Source organism: Melozone crissalis, unplaced genomic scaffold, assembly GCF_028551555.1.
Source record: "Melozone crissalis strain CALT ecotype California unplaced genomic scaffold, PUWL_Pcris_2 ptg000041l_1, whole genome shotgun sequence".
Lineage (NCBI taxonomy): Eukaryota > Metazoa > Chordata > Aves > Passeriformes > Passerellidae > Melozone > Melozone crissalis.
The window spans coordinates 765,001-779,867 of record NW_026535819.1 but is presented as its reverse complement, the minus strand read 5'-3'; the positions used below and the strand labels follow the sequence as shown (position 1 = coordinate 779,867).

The following is a 14,867-nucleotide window of genomic DNA, read 5'->3' as shown; positions in this document are numbered from 1 at the left end:
CACTAATTGCATGGGGGAACAGTGAGAGCACAGATTTGTTGACCAGGAGCCATCTCCATCTGCACCAGCCACACCTGACCCTGGCCAGTTGGTGAAAGGTTCCAGGGACATGGACATCACCATGGGATGGTGATGCCAGCTGGACTGGGGGAGCCAAGCCTGAGGCATGAGCCAGAGCACCAGGAAGGTTAGAGGATGAGTTTGGGCATGCTCCACTGAGACCGTCGGTCACAGACAGAGCACATTCAGCACATTGCGGATCGTTTAAGGGCCGCTGTGACTGTCCATCGCACCTACAGCAGCCTTCCCTACCAGGCCTCCGTGGGGGCAGCTGTGTTAGACACCACCCAGAGTGTGCGCAAAACGGACCAGGACTGAAGGAATTTGGAGCGAACGGGGCAGTGTCCCACGGGAGGACAGCCTGAGGAGGGGTGGCAGCGACCTACAGGGAACCTCTTAAGAGAATGAACTCGTAATTACCCTGGGTGCCTGTGCTTTATTCTCTTCCCATTTCCGCGGTTCTGTGCAGATTTACACAAAGATAATTTGCAATGACGCCGGTAACGCACGGTCCGAGCCGTGGGCTGTGCCAAGGGCTCCCGTTCTGTCCCGCGGCTCCTCCGCGGGGACACGCTCAAGGCACGGGCCGCGGCACACCGGCCCGGGACCCTTCATCCTCCGCCGGGGCTCCATCGCACGGGCGCAGCTGCCGGCCCCGAGGCGGGCCCGGCCTTGCCCGGCCCCCGGGAGCTCGGGAGGCACCGGGGCTCCATCGCACGGCCGCAGCTGCCGGCCCGGGGCGGGCCCGGCCTCCCCCGGGAGTTCGGAGGCACCGGGCCTGGCCCGACGGGACCGCGCGGGCCCGGGCCGCCGTCACCACGGCAACGGAGGCGGGGCCCGTGCCGCTCGCCCCGCCCACGCCGCCGTTCGAACGGCCCAATCACAAGTTCCTCAGGCGGGGGCGGATCCCGAGGCGGGGCGGGCGGGCACGACACCATCCTGCGCGCGCTGATTGGCCAATGCCACCGGCAGCTCTCGCTCTCCCGCACGGCGATTGGCCGCCGCGCCCGTCGCTCCCGCACGAGGCCACCGCCTCCCGCCCGCCCCGGGAGCGCGGGCGCCGCTGGGCCCGGCGGGAGGGCCGCGCGCGCGGACCGGGGCGGGCGGGGCCCCGCGCGAGGCGGGGCGGGGCGGGGCGGTGGGACCGCCCGGCGGGGCGGGGCCGGGCCCGGGCGGGGCGGGGCCGGCGGGCGGGGCGGGGCCGGCGCTCCGCTCCCTCTCGCGCGCCGCTCGGCTCCTTCACAGGGTGACACGTCTGCGGTGAGTGAGTGGCGTTGGCAGCCTGTCAATCCCTCACCGGAGCGGCCATCAAACAACATAAAACACGCGCGGGCACCGGGCGCGGGGCTCATAAATTCCGGCGGGCCGATATTTTTGCACATTGCTTTGCAGAGAGTGTGTAATTAATTTTTTTACAGTTCTTTCCCCGTTATTTCCGCTCTTTTCTTTGCACAAGTTCAAACTTTTGATTGCTGCTGTCTCACCCCCGTGCACAGACTTGGGATCGTTTGTTATTTGGGGGGGAGGGCGATTAATTTTTTTTTTTCCCTCTGTGATTGTGTTTTCTTGGCTTTTTTATGTTGCAATTTGGGGGTGGGGGTGTTCGCTGGTTTGTTGTGGTTTTTGCTGTTTGCACCCTCCCAACTTCTGAAGGATTTGAAAGCGAGTTTTTTTGATTTTGTATTTAATTTTTTTTTTTAATTTTGCCTTTTTGCAAAGAAGATTTTTGGACAAGTGGGGAAAGACATAAAAAGCAACAATAAAAATAAATAAGGAAAAAAAAAGCTTTGGAGGAAGATTGTACCAGGAAAACCTCACAGAAATCTGCTCAGCTCATTTATCCGAGGCACCAATATGATGATGATGAAAGAAGATTGTAACTAAAGAAGAGAGTGATTTACTGCCCTGGGAAGGAGAAGAGAGTGGAATAAACAGCTGAGATCCGGTCAAAACACAAATACTACATTTTTGTTATTGTTTTGTTTGGCTTTTTTTTTTTCCTTTTTTCGTGGTGTGTGTGCAGAGCGCGGTCAGGAGCGCGGCACTGGGACTGAGCGGGGCAGGCGCTGCCGTGACCGCCCGGAGCGCGGCCCGGCCCGGAGCCATGGACGATCAGTCCAGGATGCTGCAGACTCTGGCCGGCGTGAACCTGGCCGGGCACTCGGTGCAGGGGGGCATGGCCCTGCCGCCTCCCCACGGACACGAAGGGGCTGACGGCGACGGCAGGAAGCAGGACATCGGCGACATCCTCCATCAGATCATGACCATCACTGACCAAAGCCTGGATGAGGCACAAGCAAAGTTGGTTTCGTCTAATTAAACCTTGTCTTTTAAAAAAATTATTATTAATATTATTATTTTTTAAATTATTTTTGGTGTGTGTGTGTGGTTTTTGTTTCTCTCCTTCCTGCTCCTCTGCAGAGACCCGGAGTCTCACAATTAAGAGCAACTTCTTGGGGCCGTAAGAAATTTACCAGCAATTTACCAACAAGGCAGGGCCAAGTTGCTATTTAATGATTTCTTTCCTTAAAAAAAAAATAGATATGATAAATGTAGAAGTGTGCGATGGTTCTGCCGTCACTGTGGCGCGGGAGGCTGTGGCTGGTCCCTGCCGTTCCCGCTGGACACTGTCCGGTGGATACCGGCCTTTGCGCCGCCGTCCATCCGTCTGTCTGTCCGGCCATCCCTCAAAGTACAACTTTGCCTCTTTCTTTCTTTTCTTGTCTCAAAGCGGCAGCAGATGAATTATAAATCTGACCAGATATTGCTGCAGGAGAGGGTGTGTGTGTGTGAATAAAACCCAAACCAAACCCTGGCTGTATTAAATCACAATAAATACAAAAACAATGTTAACTCTGTACACCTCCCCCCCCTCTCCCCAATCTCCTTAATAAATCAGTTCTAATATCGCAGGACGGGGACGAGGGGGGTGGTTTTTCCCCCCCGTTCGGGCGGTGTTTGCACAAAGATAATTCCGCATGAAAGCGAAGCGGGATGAGGGAGGTTCCGGCCGGCCCTCGCCGCCCGCGGCCCCGGGACCCCCGGCCGGGGGGCGAGCGGCCCCAGCGCGGGGCTGGGGAAGGCGCCATGTTGCTGGAGCCCGGCGCTAACCGCTTGTCCTGTGCTCTCTTGCAGGAAACACGCCCTGAACTGCCACAGGATGAAACCCGCCCTGTTCAGCGTCCTCTGCGAGATCAAGGAGAAAACAGGTACGGGCCGCCCGCGCCGCCGCCGCCGCAGCCATCTTAGCGCTCCCGCCTGCGCCGCGCCGGGCCCGGCGCCCCTCACGCCGCCGGGGGCGGGGGCCGGGCCGGGCCGGGGGAGCCCCGCGGGGCCGGGGGCACCCGGCGGCTGCTGAGGCGGCGGGAGCGCCGTGAAAGGGCGCGGGGGTCCCCCCGCACGGCCCCCGCGGCCCCGGAGCGCCCGCGCTGCCGTGTTACCGTCAGACGGTGTGTGAAAGACATGCCGGGGCGGTGTGACCGCGGGATTTAACCCCGGGACCGGACCGGGAGCTCCGTGAGCGGCGAGGGCGCCGAGCCGAACCCGAGGCGGCCCCGCCGTGGGCGCCCCGACCCCGCTCCTGTGCCCGGCGCTGCTCCGGCGCCTCCCGAGCGCTGGGTTTTTAAACGCCAAAATTATCAAAAATCATCTCAAAAGTGCGGGTTTTTTTCGTCTTCATTAACGCGACAGGAATAAACTCCGTGCTTTTCTTGTGGGCATTTTAGGAGATTATTTTTTGCAATTTTTTCACATCACTGAATTTATAGAATTTTTTGTTTGTTTGTTTAAAGAAGGAAATGCGCAAAGTATTATGCTTTGTATTATGAGAACAAGGACATTTAATGAAAATAATATTAAATGAGAGTAAGAACATTTACCAATAGTAAAACATTTAACAATAACAAAAACATTTATTATGATTGGATTTAAAAATGAATAGCCAATTATTCGCATATAGCTTAAGCCATTGCCTGGCTTTTTAGCTCTATGTGATACTCAATAACATTCTGCTCAATTCCACCCTGCAAAAATAAACGTGGATGAAAACAACCCAACGTGAAATCATTGCAAATCTGAGCCGTGGAGCCCGGAGTGAGCGGTTGGTTCTCTGTGAATTATGGTGCTTTATGTCCAAGGGTTTCTTTGCTACCGGGGATCCACTTCAGTTCCTGCTGACAGCTAAGCACTAGGGTATTGACTGTGTTGTGAATATTAAGATTGATTCTGCTTTATGTTGCATTATATTACCCGGGATAAGGGGAATGATCCCTCTCCCTTCCCACCTACCTACGTTCCACCTCGGCCGGCTCGTAACCCCTTTGGCTCGTGTTTGTTTCCTGCCTTGCCCTGAACTTCTCTGCCCGTCCTGCTCCCGAGCCAGAGAGCAACCTGTCCTCGGTGTTGAGACATTTGCAGGAGGCACATTTCAATTAAGGAGGCAGGCGCAGGTCCCGCGGTCACTTTATTTGCAGAGGGCTTAGCCTCAGTGTTTTGAAAGGCAAGTGTAGTCAGCCACATGTCAGAGGTGAGCTGCGAAGAAAGCCCGAGTCCTTTCAGCAGTGGGATTACTGGCACAGGGTGTTTGTGAGGCGAGGGGGACCTGACAAGAGGCTCTGTGGTCTGAAACCTTTCGGGGGGTTTCAGCGATAACTTGTAAGTTGGGAGCCTGCATTTGTGCTGCAAGAAGTCGAGCAAGTTTTCAAGTTATCTCTCTTTTGTGAGGACCAACAAAGAGTGAAGGCGTCTGCCTGCCCAAAGGCGAGCTCCTGCCAGCCCCGCAGCACGGGAGGGACACGATTAATGCTCTGAGTGATTGATGGAGATGGATCCACACCTCCACCAAAAACTCTTTCCGGAAGGGGACCTTCACTCAGGGTCTCCCAGTTGAGGTGAAATGTCTGTTCAGGCTTTACTTAGCGTGCTAAAGCAAAGAAAACGTGAAAATAAATTGTAGCCCGTTTTCTGGAAGCTGTTCTTGGAGGGAACGGCTCAAACAATTCTAAACTGGAAGCTCGAGGAAGGGTCTGAGATGCAGTTAAAGCAGAGGTGTCCCCCTCTCCGTGTCTTGTGGTCCGACAGTGGCCATGTGCTTAAACCTGCCTCCCATGGGGTCATGTGCTGGTGTTTAATTCTTCCTGATCAGAACCAAAGTTTCCCTGGGTGTGGGAATTGCTGTGATGGCTTCATCACTGCCTTCCTCCAGAGGTGAGGAAGTCATGTCTGTTCAGAAACAAGTAATACGATATTTAAGTAATTTTTATATCGAATTATGTATTTATTTGCATTTTAGTAGTTTCAGTACAGTCAGCAAGGACTTTGTGAGACTGGATGGGAGAGAGCACAAGGAGGAATCCTCAATTTGCATGGAGCCACTCTGTCACTTCCCAGCAAGGGTTAATGGATGCATCTCATTTCTGAAAGCCTCACACAGGGTCAGGAGCTGAAGATTTTTATTTTTTCTCCCTGTGAGGTATTTACCATGTACAAAGCAAATCACCAAGTTACTGAATTTAGCCTGACATTTCTTTTTTAACATTTTAACATTTTCAAAAGTGCTGTATAATACATTTAAGTGCTTTACAGCTATTAATAGCTGTGTGTATTCTGAGAGGCAACCACAAGGTAGCACGGTGTTCATAAAGAAACTGCCACCTCTGGCTTTAATTAGTTCAAAGAAAAATTATACCCGAGTTCTTTGGAAGCCCCTCCACTAAAGAGGAAGATGAGCGGGTGAGGAGCCGCTGGCTCCCTTTGGCTGTGCTCTGAGGTGTCCCTGGGCACACGCTCACATCTGTTGCATACCTGTGTCACACTCCGCTTCCTTGCGTCCTGCCAGAAGGAATCAAAAACTGATTTGCACCATCGTTTGGTTTGTTTTAATAGCTCTTTTTTACTGACTAAAACACCTACTGACTGGTGATTTTATTAAGTTTCCTCCAGGATGTTGCTCAACCTGGGGTCGGGGTTATTCGTACGGAGAAAGAACTGAAAATATATTAATTCTTGTAGTCTTAAAATGTCTTAAAGAATTGCAATTATTTCCCAATGGAGCAACATATTATTAGGTCCTGGACTGCACCGATAGATAATTTGGGGTTTTCTCTTTAAAAGTCATTTGTAGAGATGGGATTACATGTTTTTAAAAATGTCTGAATTCATGTGCATAGCGGTGTACACATCTATAGTTATTTATTTATTTATTTATTTATTTCCCCAAGTCCAGCAGCAACAATGATAGCTGCCAACCAACCCCGAATTTACTGTCACCACCACCCCTAAATAGCATTCATTTCCTAGTAAAGTCTAATGGCATACATGATGGTTTGCCAGATTTGTGGCCTTTGTGAGGCTTATAAGCAGGACTGACTTGGGAAGATCATAAAACTTAATGAACTTCTCGACTGCAGGAGGTGTCCGCAGGGGAAGCGAAAGGCCTGCTCGGCTGCTCGGGCTGCTGCAACTATTTTTTATGTCTAAAGAGAGAGGATGAAAATGTTCATTAAGAACGTTCTCCCCTTGCATGGATTTCGGTGTTAAAGAATGAATAAAAAAAGCTCTGCAAACCAGACAAACCGCGCGTTAGCCACGGGGTTAATTCCTCGCTGTTCCCGTGTAAGTTACCTTTATTTTTATTGCTACAGCTGTGACCAGCCGTGCGCTGCCGTGCCTGTGGTGGCAGGGCTGCACGGCTCCTCATTGATGAGCCCAGGAACGCCCCTTGTCAATGCGCTGCGGGGCTGGGGCCGCGGCCGGGGCGCTCCTTGGAGCAGCCGTGCCTGCGGTGGCAGGGCTGCACGGCTTCTCATTGATGAGGAGCCCAGGAACGCCCCTTGTCAATGCGCTGCGGGGCTGGGGCCGCGGCCGGGGCGCTCCTCGGAGCCGCCGTGCCTGCGGTGGCAGGGCAGCATCGGGCCGGCCAGGGCGCTCCTTGGAGCCGCCGTGCCTGCGGTGGCAGGGCTGCACGGCTTCTCATTGATGAGGAGCCCAGGAACGCCCCTTGTCAATGCGCTGCGGGGCTGGGGCCGCGGCCGGGGCGCTCCTCGGAGCTGCCGGCCCTGCGTGCCTCTGGCACGGCGGGGAAATGTTAACCCCTGTGGGCACCGCGGCGCTGGAGCAGCCGGGCGCAGCGCTCTGCCCTCGCCCTGCACCAACTGCAACTTTGCGGCCGAGGTTTAGTGCGAACAACTCTCAGTAATGCGCTGTAACCCTCAGTCCTGCCGGAGCGTGAGAGGACTCAGATGGAACAATGGAATGGCACTGATAGCATACATACATGTGCGTGTGTGGGAGTGTGTGTGTGCATTTTGGCTGTTTCTAAATATCAGATGTGATGTTATTGTTGCTTACTCTAGCTCTTTAAAATATTTATGTACAGCCCTGTTTTTTTTTTCAAGCTGCTAAATACATATTTTGTTGTTCCCTGACTACCTGAAGAAGTCAGTGCTGGGTGTCTATGTGCATCCAGCTCAGCTTAAATTGTTTAGCTTTTGCTTCCATCTCATTCTTCAGTACCTAGGTTTGTCACCGACCCAGTGGTTGTACTTTTGAATGTATTTTTTTACTTGCCAGCAGATGTATTACAAATGATGCCGTGCAGCAGAACGTTTGGTCGTTTGCACTGTCCTTATGGCAATGACATTGCTTTTCTTCATAAATGTCCTACTAGGAAAATTGAATAAAGTGTCTTGGTTGTCATTTGGTCATCTGTTTCCAACACATTCATTATCAACAGCCTGGTTCTTTGGTGGATTTCTACCAGGGCACTTCTCTAGTTGAGAAAATGGCGATTTGGTGATTATGGACATTAGAGAAGTTTGTGGTATTTTGTTTCACAGAACCTGAGGCTACACCTTACCTTCAGTGCTTCCCATTGCTGGTACTCCTTGCTGCATTTTAAATACCCATCTTCACCTTGAGTACTGGGATTAGTGGTTCCAGAGATTTTTTTTTCCCTTTCTGTAGGGGATAAATTTGGCTTGGCCCTCCTTGTCAATACTAATTTAGCCAGGAGCAGGGATTTATTTTATTTATTTTATTTTATAGCTGTCTTTCATGTCCTTCAATTTATTTTTGAATTCTACACATTTGCTTGCTTATCTGAAAATACCAAATTATAGCAGTTACCGTGTGGTGTATTTTAGGATGCTTGTTGTAAGTTAAGGAATTTTTGCATTCAGAGATAAATTATTATCATGGCATGTAGGGAATGCAAAACAGTCTTTTTTTTTTTTTTTTTTTTTTTTTTTTCAGGATTTAACACATTTATCAAGCTCTGTTCCTGCAGCTTTCAATGGTAAAGTTGTATGATATGGATATTATGGTGTTTTTTTTCAATTTAAACATTGATTTGTGTGAAGCATTAATATAATGATATTTGCAGTCTACCGTAGACAAATATAAGCAGAATTAGACACTCTAAATTGTTACAAATGCAAGGCAATATTTAAATACGAATGAAGGCTGCATTAATGATTGCGGAGCGGTCCGGCTCGGAGTGGCCTCGGGTTTGGGCTGTTGTCAGTTCCGTGCCCATGGAGCCGTGCTGGCGCTGGCTCGGCGGTCCGGTCCGGACGTGGCCTCAGGTTTGGGCTGTTTTCAGTTCCCTTGCTGGCTCTGGCTCCGTGTATATTCGCACGGCGGTCCGGTTCGGAGCGGCCTCAGGTTTTCGGTTTTTCAGTTCCGTGCCCGTGCAGCCCGTGCTGGCTCGGTTCGGAGCGGCCTCAGGTTTTCGGTTTTTCAGTTCCGTGCCCGTGCAGCCCGTGCTGGCTCGGTGCACACTCGCTCGGCGGTCCGGTCCGGACGTGGCCTCAGGTTTGGGCTGTTTTCAGTTCCCGTGCTGGCTCGGCGCACGCTCGCTCGGCGGCGGAGCGGCCGCGGCCCCGTGAGGGCGAGCCCAAAGCAGCGGAGCCCCGAGCGGAGCTGGCGCCCGGCGCCGCGCTCAGCCCGAGCTGTCGGAGCGCGATTGACACCCCGAGAAGAATGCTTTGTTTGTTTGCTCAGCAGTCATGTTTAATGCTCTTCGCTTATCAAGGTGATCAGCATGGTTCAGATAACACATGCCTGACACCGCCTGCCTTTTCTCACCAGCGTGTTGACCTTTTGTCACGTTTGCTTTTCTCTGGTAGGCAATTCCTGGCTTTAAGTGTGAATGGAGTAAATAATTCACATCAATATTTAATATAAATTATTAAAGTTTCTGTCAGCTCTTACAGTTCGTGCTTTTATAGAGTTGGAGTAGTTCATCAGCCACACAGATGAATTGTGCAGCTCAGCTGGACATTAGAGCTCCTCCATCGTGCTGCCGGGACTGAGGGAGGAAGCAGGGAATTAAATAGGAAAGGTAATGCAGCCTGCTCCTTCAGCACTGGGCTTTCCAGTAATGCGCATTCTTTAGGAAGGCTCGAAGCGCCAGATAAATATCCAGCATAATTTATTTTGTTATTACTGTACTTTTTTCCCCCCTTCGTGTTGCAAACGGAAATGCAGAGAACCCCACTGCCCCCCGGCATTTTCTTCTACTCTTTGTTATTGGCCTTCCCTTGGTGCTCCAGGCCCTTCCTGGGCTCAGGGTGGGAGTACTGGTGTTGGGAGGTAGGGTTTGGGTGTTTGTTGTTTTTTCCCCTCGGTGGTCTATTTCTATTTTTAAAGACTGCTGCGGAGCCCTAAGGTGATGAAGTTTCAGGGTTTTTAGACCTTGTTTATAAATTACAAGTTATATTTTGCAAAGTGACCTGTGATTGAATGTGGATTCTGAAAACATTTTTTAAAGGAGAAAAGCTCCGATCTCTGATTGTAACAGCTCAAACGTGTTTATTGCATCAGGAATTGAATAAAAATAGCATGTTTTGCATAAAAGCATAAAGTAAAAATCATTATGCACTTACTTTAATTTTATGCCCTTTTAGGTGTTTCAGTTCTTTTGTTAATGATCAGTTCAGTGCGTGTTGCACAGTCACAGGGACTGCAGCAATGTGAATCACTGAATATCCCATGTAATACAAATCCATCACCTGGAAGGGAGGTGGGTTTGTATCATGTGTTTACAGGTCAAACCCTTTTGCTATACTTCAGTCATGCATCAACATTTAGAGCCAATCTCTCATTCCTCGTTGTCCAGCAGGTGGCTTTGTCATAGATTGTTTAATTTTTAATCATTTATTGTAAGTGGAAAAGGTTATTTAATAATATTATCCTGATGGCATTTTTTAAAAGAACAACAGTTTTACAGTTTGTCCTGTGGTGTATGATGGGGTCAATGGAAGCATCTAGAGAGCTTCAAGTACACAATCTAAATTAAGATTCTAAACAGGCATTACAGATGCTGGTAACTTTGGCAATTATCATTTTGTTTGGTGAACAGTAGTAAAACAGTGTGCGGTAAAAGTGTTTAGAGAGAGAGGATAAATAAATTGAACAGTTTTGCAATGCAAAGTGGTTTGTGGTGTTTTTGAGGATTTCTTGGCTCTTGCTTAACTGCTATTGTGAAGCCTGGAGCAGATTTTCCCATTGCTAATGCCCTAGAAGTATTAATTCACTTTGATATGCTAATTAGAGGGCATTATGCAAGAAATGAGATTAAGTGGCAGCATGAAGCCATTTGCCTGTCAGTAAATTGAGAGCTTTAGCATCAGGAGGAGCTTTGTTTTTTCTGAGTTTCTCTTGGTTTTGCATATAAATAAAATTGATTGAAAGGTCTAGAGAAGCTTCTAGAACATTGGTGGTTCTTTTTCTCCTTCTATGATTATTTAAACTTCATGTTAAAGCCTTTCTCTGAATATTAATTGATCTAATGGGAGATACTGAACATGAAGAATTTCATTGTATTCTCAGTTACTGTATCTTAACAAAAGGAAAGTATTAGAATTCTTTGTGTCATCTGATTTTTGTGGGATTATTTTAGATATATCTTACAGCTTTGTATTCTGATGTCTCTGCCTGCTCCCAGCTGCTGTGCTGAGAGCTGTACCTGTGTGGAGGTGGTTTTGCCACTTCTGCTGTTTTGGGGATTGGTGTGAGGGCCCAGCTAGCTGAAGGCAAACGGAAGGCTCGGATTCCCGGCCAATAGGGCTGTGGACATTTGTCACCCCCACTCACCCGCAGCTTTCCCACCATTTCTGATGCAAATCACACATGTATTTTCCTTCCTTTAGCAAAGAAGGGGTTGCAATATTGACCATAGATTTTATTCAACTGTCAGAAATTGTGTTAAAGTAACATTAAGGGATTGACTTACAGCCATAAGAGTGAGGGAATTTAGAGTTAATAGTTAAACTCTGCCCTTAACTCAACTCATTGAACCTATTTATTAGAGCATATATGATACATAAGATCACTGTGCTGAGACCTCTGCTGTAGCAGGATGCTCCAGGATGGCTCGAAGATGAGATGTTCTGATAGAGTTCAATTTTCCCTTTGTTTTTTGGGGATTGGAGTTCTGGTGTGTGTGTGCATGTGTGGTTTTCATTCAGCCTCTGAGTTGCTTTGCTACAGTTTTGTGATTAATTTTGGTTTTGCAATACTGTTTTTTAAAAAATCAGAGAAGTAATTCTGGAAACTGAACAAAAATTTAGCAAAAAATAAACCCAAAGCAAACCCAAGCCGAGCCTCTCTAGTCCTCTTTGCCTGAGTGCAGCAGAGTGGCTGTTTGAGTGCCCATCTCCTCCACAGATCATTGTCGCAAAGTCAATCAGGGGAGCAGTGCTGGAGTGACAGCGCTTGTTATGAGCCCCAATAGTTATTTAAAAGAAAGGAAAAAGGATAAAAAAATGGCCCAGAGCTGCGTGCGGGGGCTGTTCATGCTGGATGCACATGCTCTCCCCGATCCTGGCAGCTGAAGTCTATCACTGTTGGGAAATGTTTAACATGAAGCACATGAGACACAGAGCGCGGCGGTTTCCCCGCAGCCACGGGGTTCCACGGCGGCCGGGACGAGCGGCACGCGCGCTGCGGGTCCCTGCCCGCCGTGCCAGCCCCGTGCCCGCCCTGCGCCCCCAGCGCCCTTCTCATGGGAGGCACCAGGCCCTGCTCGCCCACAGCTCCCCGGAGCCCGGCCCCAGGAATCCCATCAGCAATGTATAACCCAAAACTTCAGTTGTCATAGTGAACCTTTTTGATACTGGAAGGAACAAAACATCACCCGACACCGCAAAGTCAGTTCTCACAGGCAGCTAAAGGAAGCGTTGCTGGGCTCCAGCTGCTCATTTTGGGTTTCAGACTGTCGAAAAAAAGAACTAAGTAATGAAAATGTTCTGAAGCCGACCTTAACTTTACCAGTAGACCCCTGATGGGGTTGTTTCAGGAGAAGATGGTGCTGGAGAGGAAATCCTGGCGCTGCTGGTTTGAGTCCTGGTGCTGCTGTTGGCTGGGGAAGAAAGCTTCCTCCCCAGGTTTCTGTAAGGCATGTGGTGAGGAGGGACGAGGTGACCTCGGTAGGGCCGACCCCGAGCTCGGCCACTGCCTCATGGAACTGAATGCAAGAGCTTGCTTCTCTTATCTCTAAAATGGGAATGCTATCCGTCCGATTTTTTGTGAAGGTTGTGTTGACTTGGTGCTGTGTGTTAAAAAGGAATATTTTTATCAACTGTTGGGTTTAATTAAAATTGTTATGTCAGAGGTAAATTTACAGTATACACTTCATTGCGCTTTGGCCGCAGATGAGTTGTACCTCCTGGAGATGAAGAAATTAAGCTTTCCTTAGACTGCTTCTTTTCTTGGCTTTAATCAGGAATGTCTTTTACTCCATGGTTAGACCTTTCTTAAAGGATATCAGGGTTTCGTGCCTTGGTGGTTGGCTTGCTCAGTACAGAAGGAGAAGGTTTGCTCCTGTCGCTGGGGATCGGTGCTCTCCTTGTTCAGTAGCTGTTCAAGGCAGGTTGGCACACTCAAAAGGCTGTGCCAGACACACTTTCTTATATTTGTTGATTAAAGAAGGAAGCGTGCTTTTAGCGAGGTTTGTAATTACAGAACACCCAAATGTTTGCTTATTTTCTTTCATGTGAGATCCTGGTGGCGTGATTGACTGTCACTAGTAAGAACAAGTTACAGTAGATTGTGCAATGATTCTTATTTGACTTCAAGGATGTATTTATTACCATTTTTGTACAAATTATACTAACATGAAAAGTTGTGGAAATGATTGTGCACTAGATAAGGTGATACATTACAGGAGTGGTTGGGTTTATGGAGCTTTATGCCGAGGTTTTCTCAGAAATTATAGCACAGTCCTGTCACTATAAAACCTGGAGATACACTTGGTAATAACATGCAGTGGAGGGATTTTTAGGATTTCACTTCTTATTCAAATAGAGTGGGAACTATCAGTTTTTCTACCTCGTATTTCTTTCTTGTGTTGCGCTGGGTGAAGAGGGGAAAGGAAGCCCGAGGACGGCAGAGTGGGCGCTGGGGTGTGGGCACCACAGCCCTGCCCCACGCCTCCAGCGCCACGGGGCTGGGGAGATTTTGGCACTGGTGGGGCTCTCTGGGTACCCAGCGCTGGCGTGGGATGCTGAGGGAGATTTGCCCTCCCAAGGCAACTGAGGATTTGTTTTGTGAATTATTTCTTTCTTCCCCTCCACTTGTTAGGGCAGTGACGTGATATCAATATGGAGCTTGGGAACTTATTGACTTGTTGGTTCTTGACCTTTTGACTGTGACCAAGTATAGAAATTGAATGTCTGAAAATTAAATGATAGACTCTTTATACATAAATTCTTGGATGTCAGTGTATTACATGAACTAATTTCGGTTTACCTAAATTTATAGTGTTTTGTGTTCAATAAAGGAAATATTTCTTCCTTTCAATATACCCAGCATCTAATAATATTGTAGTCGCTAACACTAAACAAATCCATTTCCTTTTACTGACTGATTATCATAACAGCTGCTGTTTAATCACCGAGATTGTTATGTAACTTTTAAATCTCTAATATTTTGGAGAGGTGCAAGTGACATCATCTTGCTGTGTGTCGGCGCGTTGTCATCGGTGCCGAACCACACAGCTGGATGTTGTGGGGCTCCAGACTCAAGTTCTTCTTTAGTTTAGTCGTATTTACTGGGCTGGGAGCACTTGCTGAGCGAACTGCCTGAGCAAAAGGAGACCCAAAATCACAGAGTCTGTGTCCTCTTTTCCATGGAACAAAAAAGGGACAGTTGTTTTCCCGCCCTAGAACTGCGGCACGGTGGGGCCTGGCGGAAATGCCGTGCACCGGCTGCTGTCCGATGGAATTAGCTGATCGCTCCTCGGGCAGGGCAGGGCGAGCGGCGCTCCGGCGTCGTGGCCGGCAGCGAGCCTCGGGCCTCCGAACCGGGGTGACGGAGCTGCCGATATTGTTCTCTCCGAGCGCCGCAATAAGGCCGTGGTCAGCACTAATGTAAATATTTGTACAACAACCGTGTTCTACAGCCTCCAATTTAATGGTAAAAATCTGCCCTGAACGCCTGGGTAAATATATGCCGAGAACAGACGCCCATTCACTGGAGGAACAATTGACTTTAGGCTCTTTGTTGCTGGAGTGGCCCCCGGTGATGGGCTGCGGGCGGCGAGAGCGGCGCGGGCGCCGTCGGGCCGGCGGCTCCCGGGCAGCGCCCGGCGCGGGGAGCCCGCGCCGCCATCGCCGCCCGGCTGCGGCAACTTGTCAATGGAAGAAAAAGAACTGTAATCGCGCATTTACATATGCTCCTAATTGTTGATTTGGGGATTTTCTATGAATATGGCTTCACAAAACAGATGCTGTTTAAGAAAAGGGGGAACATAATTTTGTGGGCAATGAATTAAGTGTTTTTGTGGCCCTCTCATCCGTAGCTAGGAG

At 49.4% G+C, this 14,867-nt stretch overlaps 1 protein-coding gene across 5 annotated transcripts in view; it reads left to right on the top strand.

The window, feature by feature from the left end:
• The first annotated feature begins 1,232 nt into the window (after window positions 1-1,232).
• The window catches only part of PBX3 (PBX homeobox 3), a 104,478-nt gene continuing 90,843 nt past the window's right edge, over window positions 1,233-14,867 (top strand). For 2 of the 5 annotated variants that reach the window (XM_054284325.1, XM_054284329.1), the window contains exons 1-2: window positions 1,327-2,361; window positions 3,196-3,269. In XM_054284325.1, the coding sequence (XP_054140300.1) occupies window positions 2,165-2,361; window positions 3,196-3,269 (271 nt within the window). In that variant the 5' untranslated portion in view covers window positions 1,327-2,164. The other 3 variants (XM_054284326.1, XM_054284327.1, XM_054284328.1) reach the window with 3 other exon arrangements.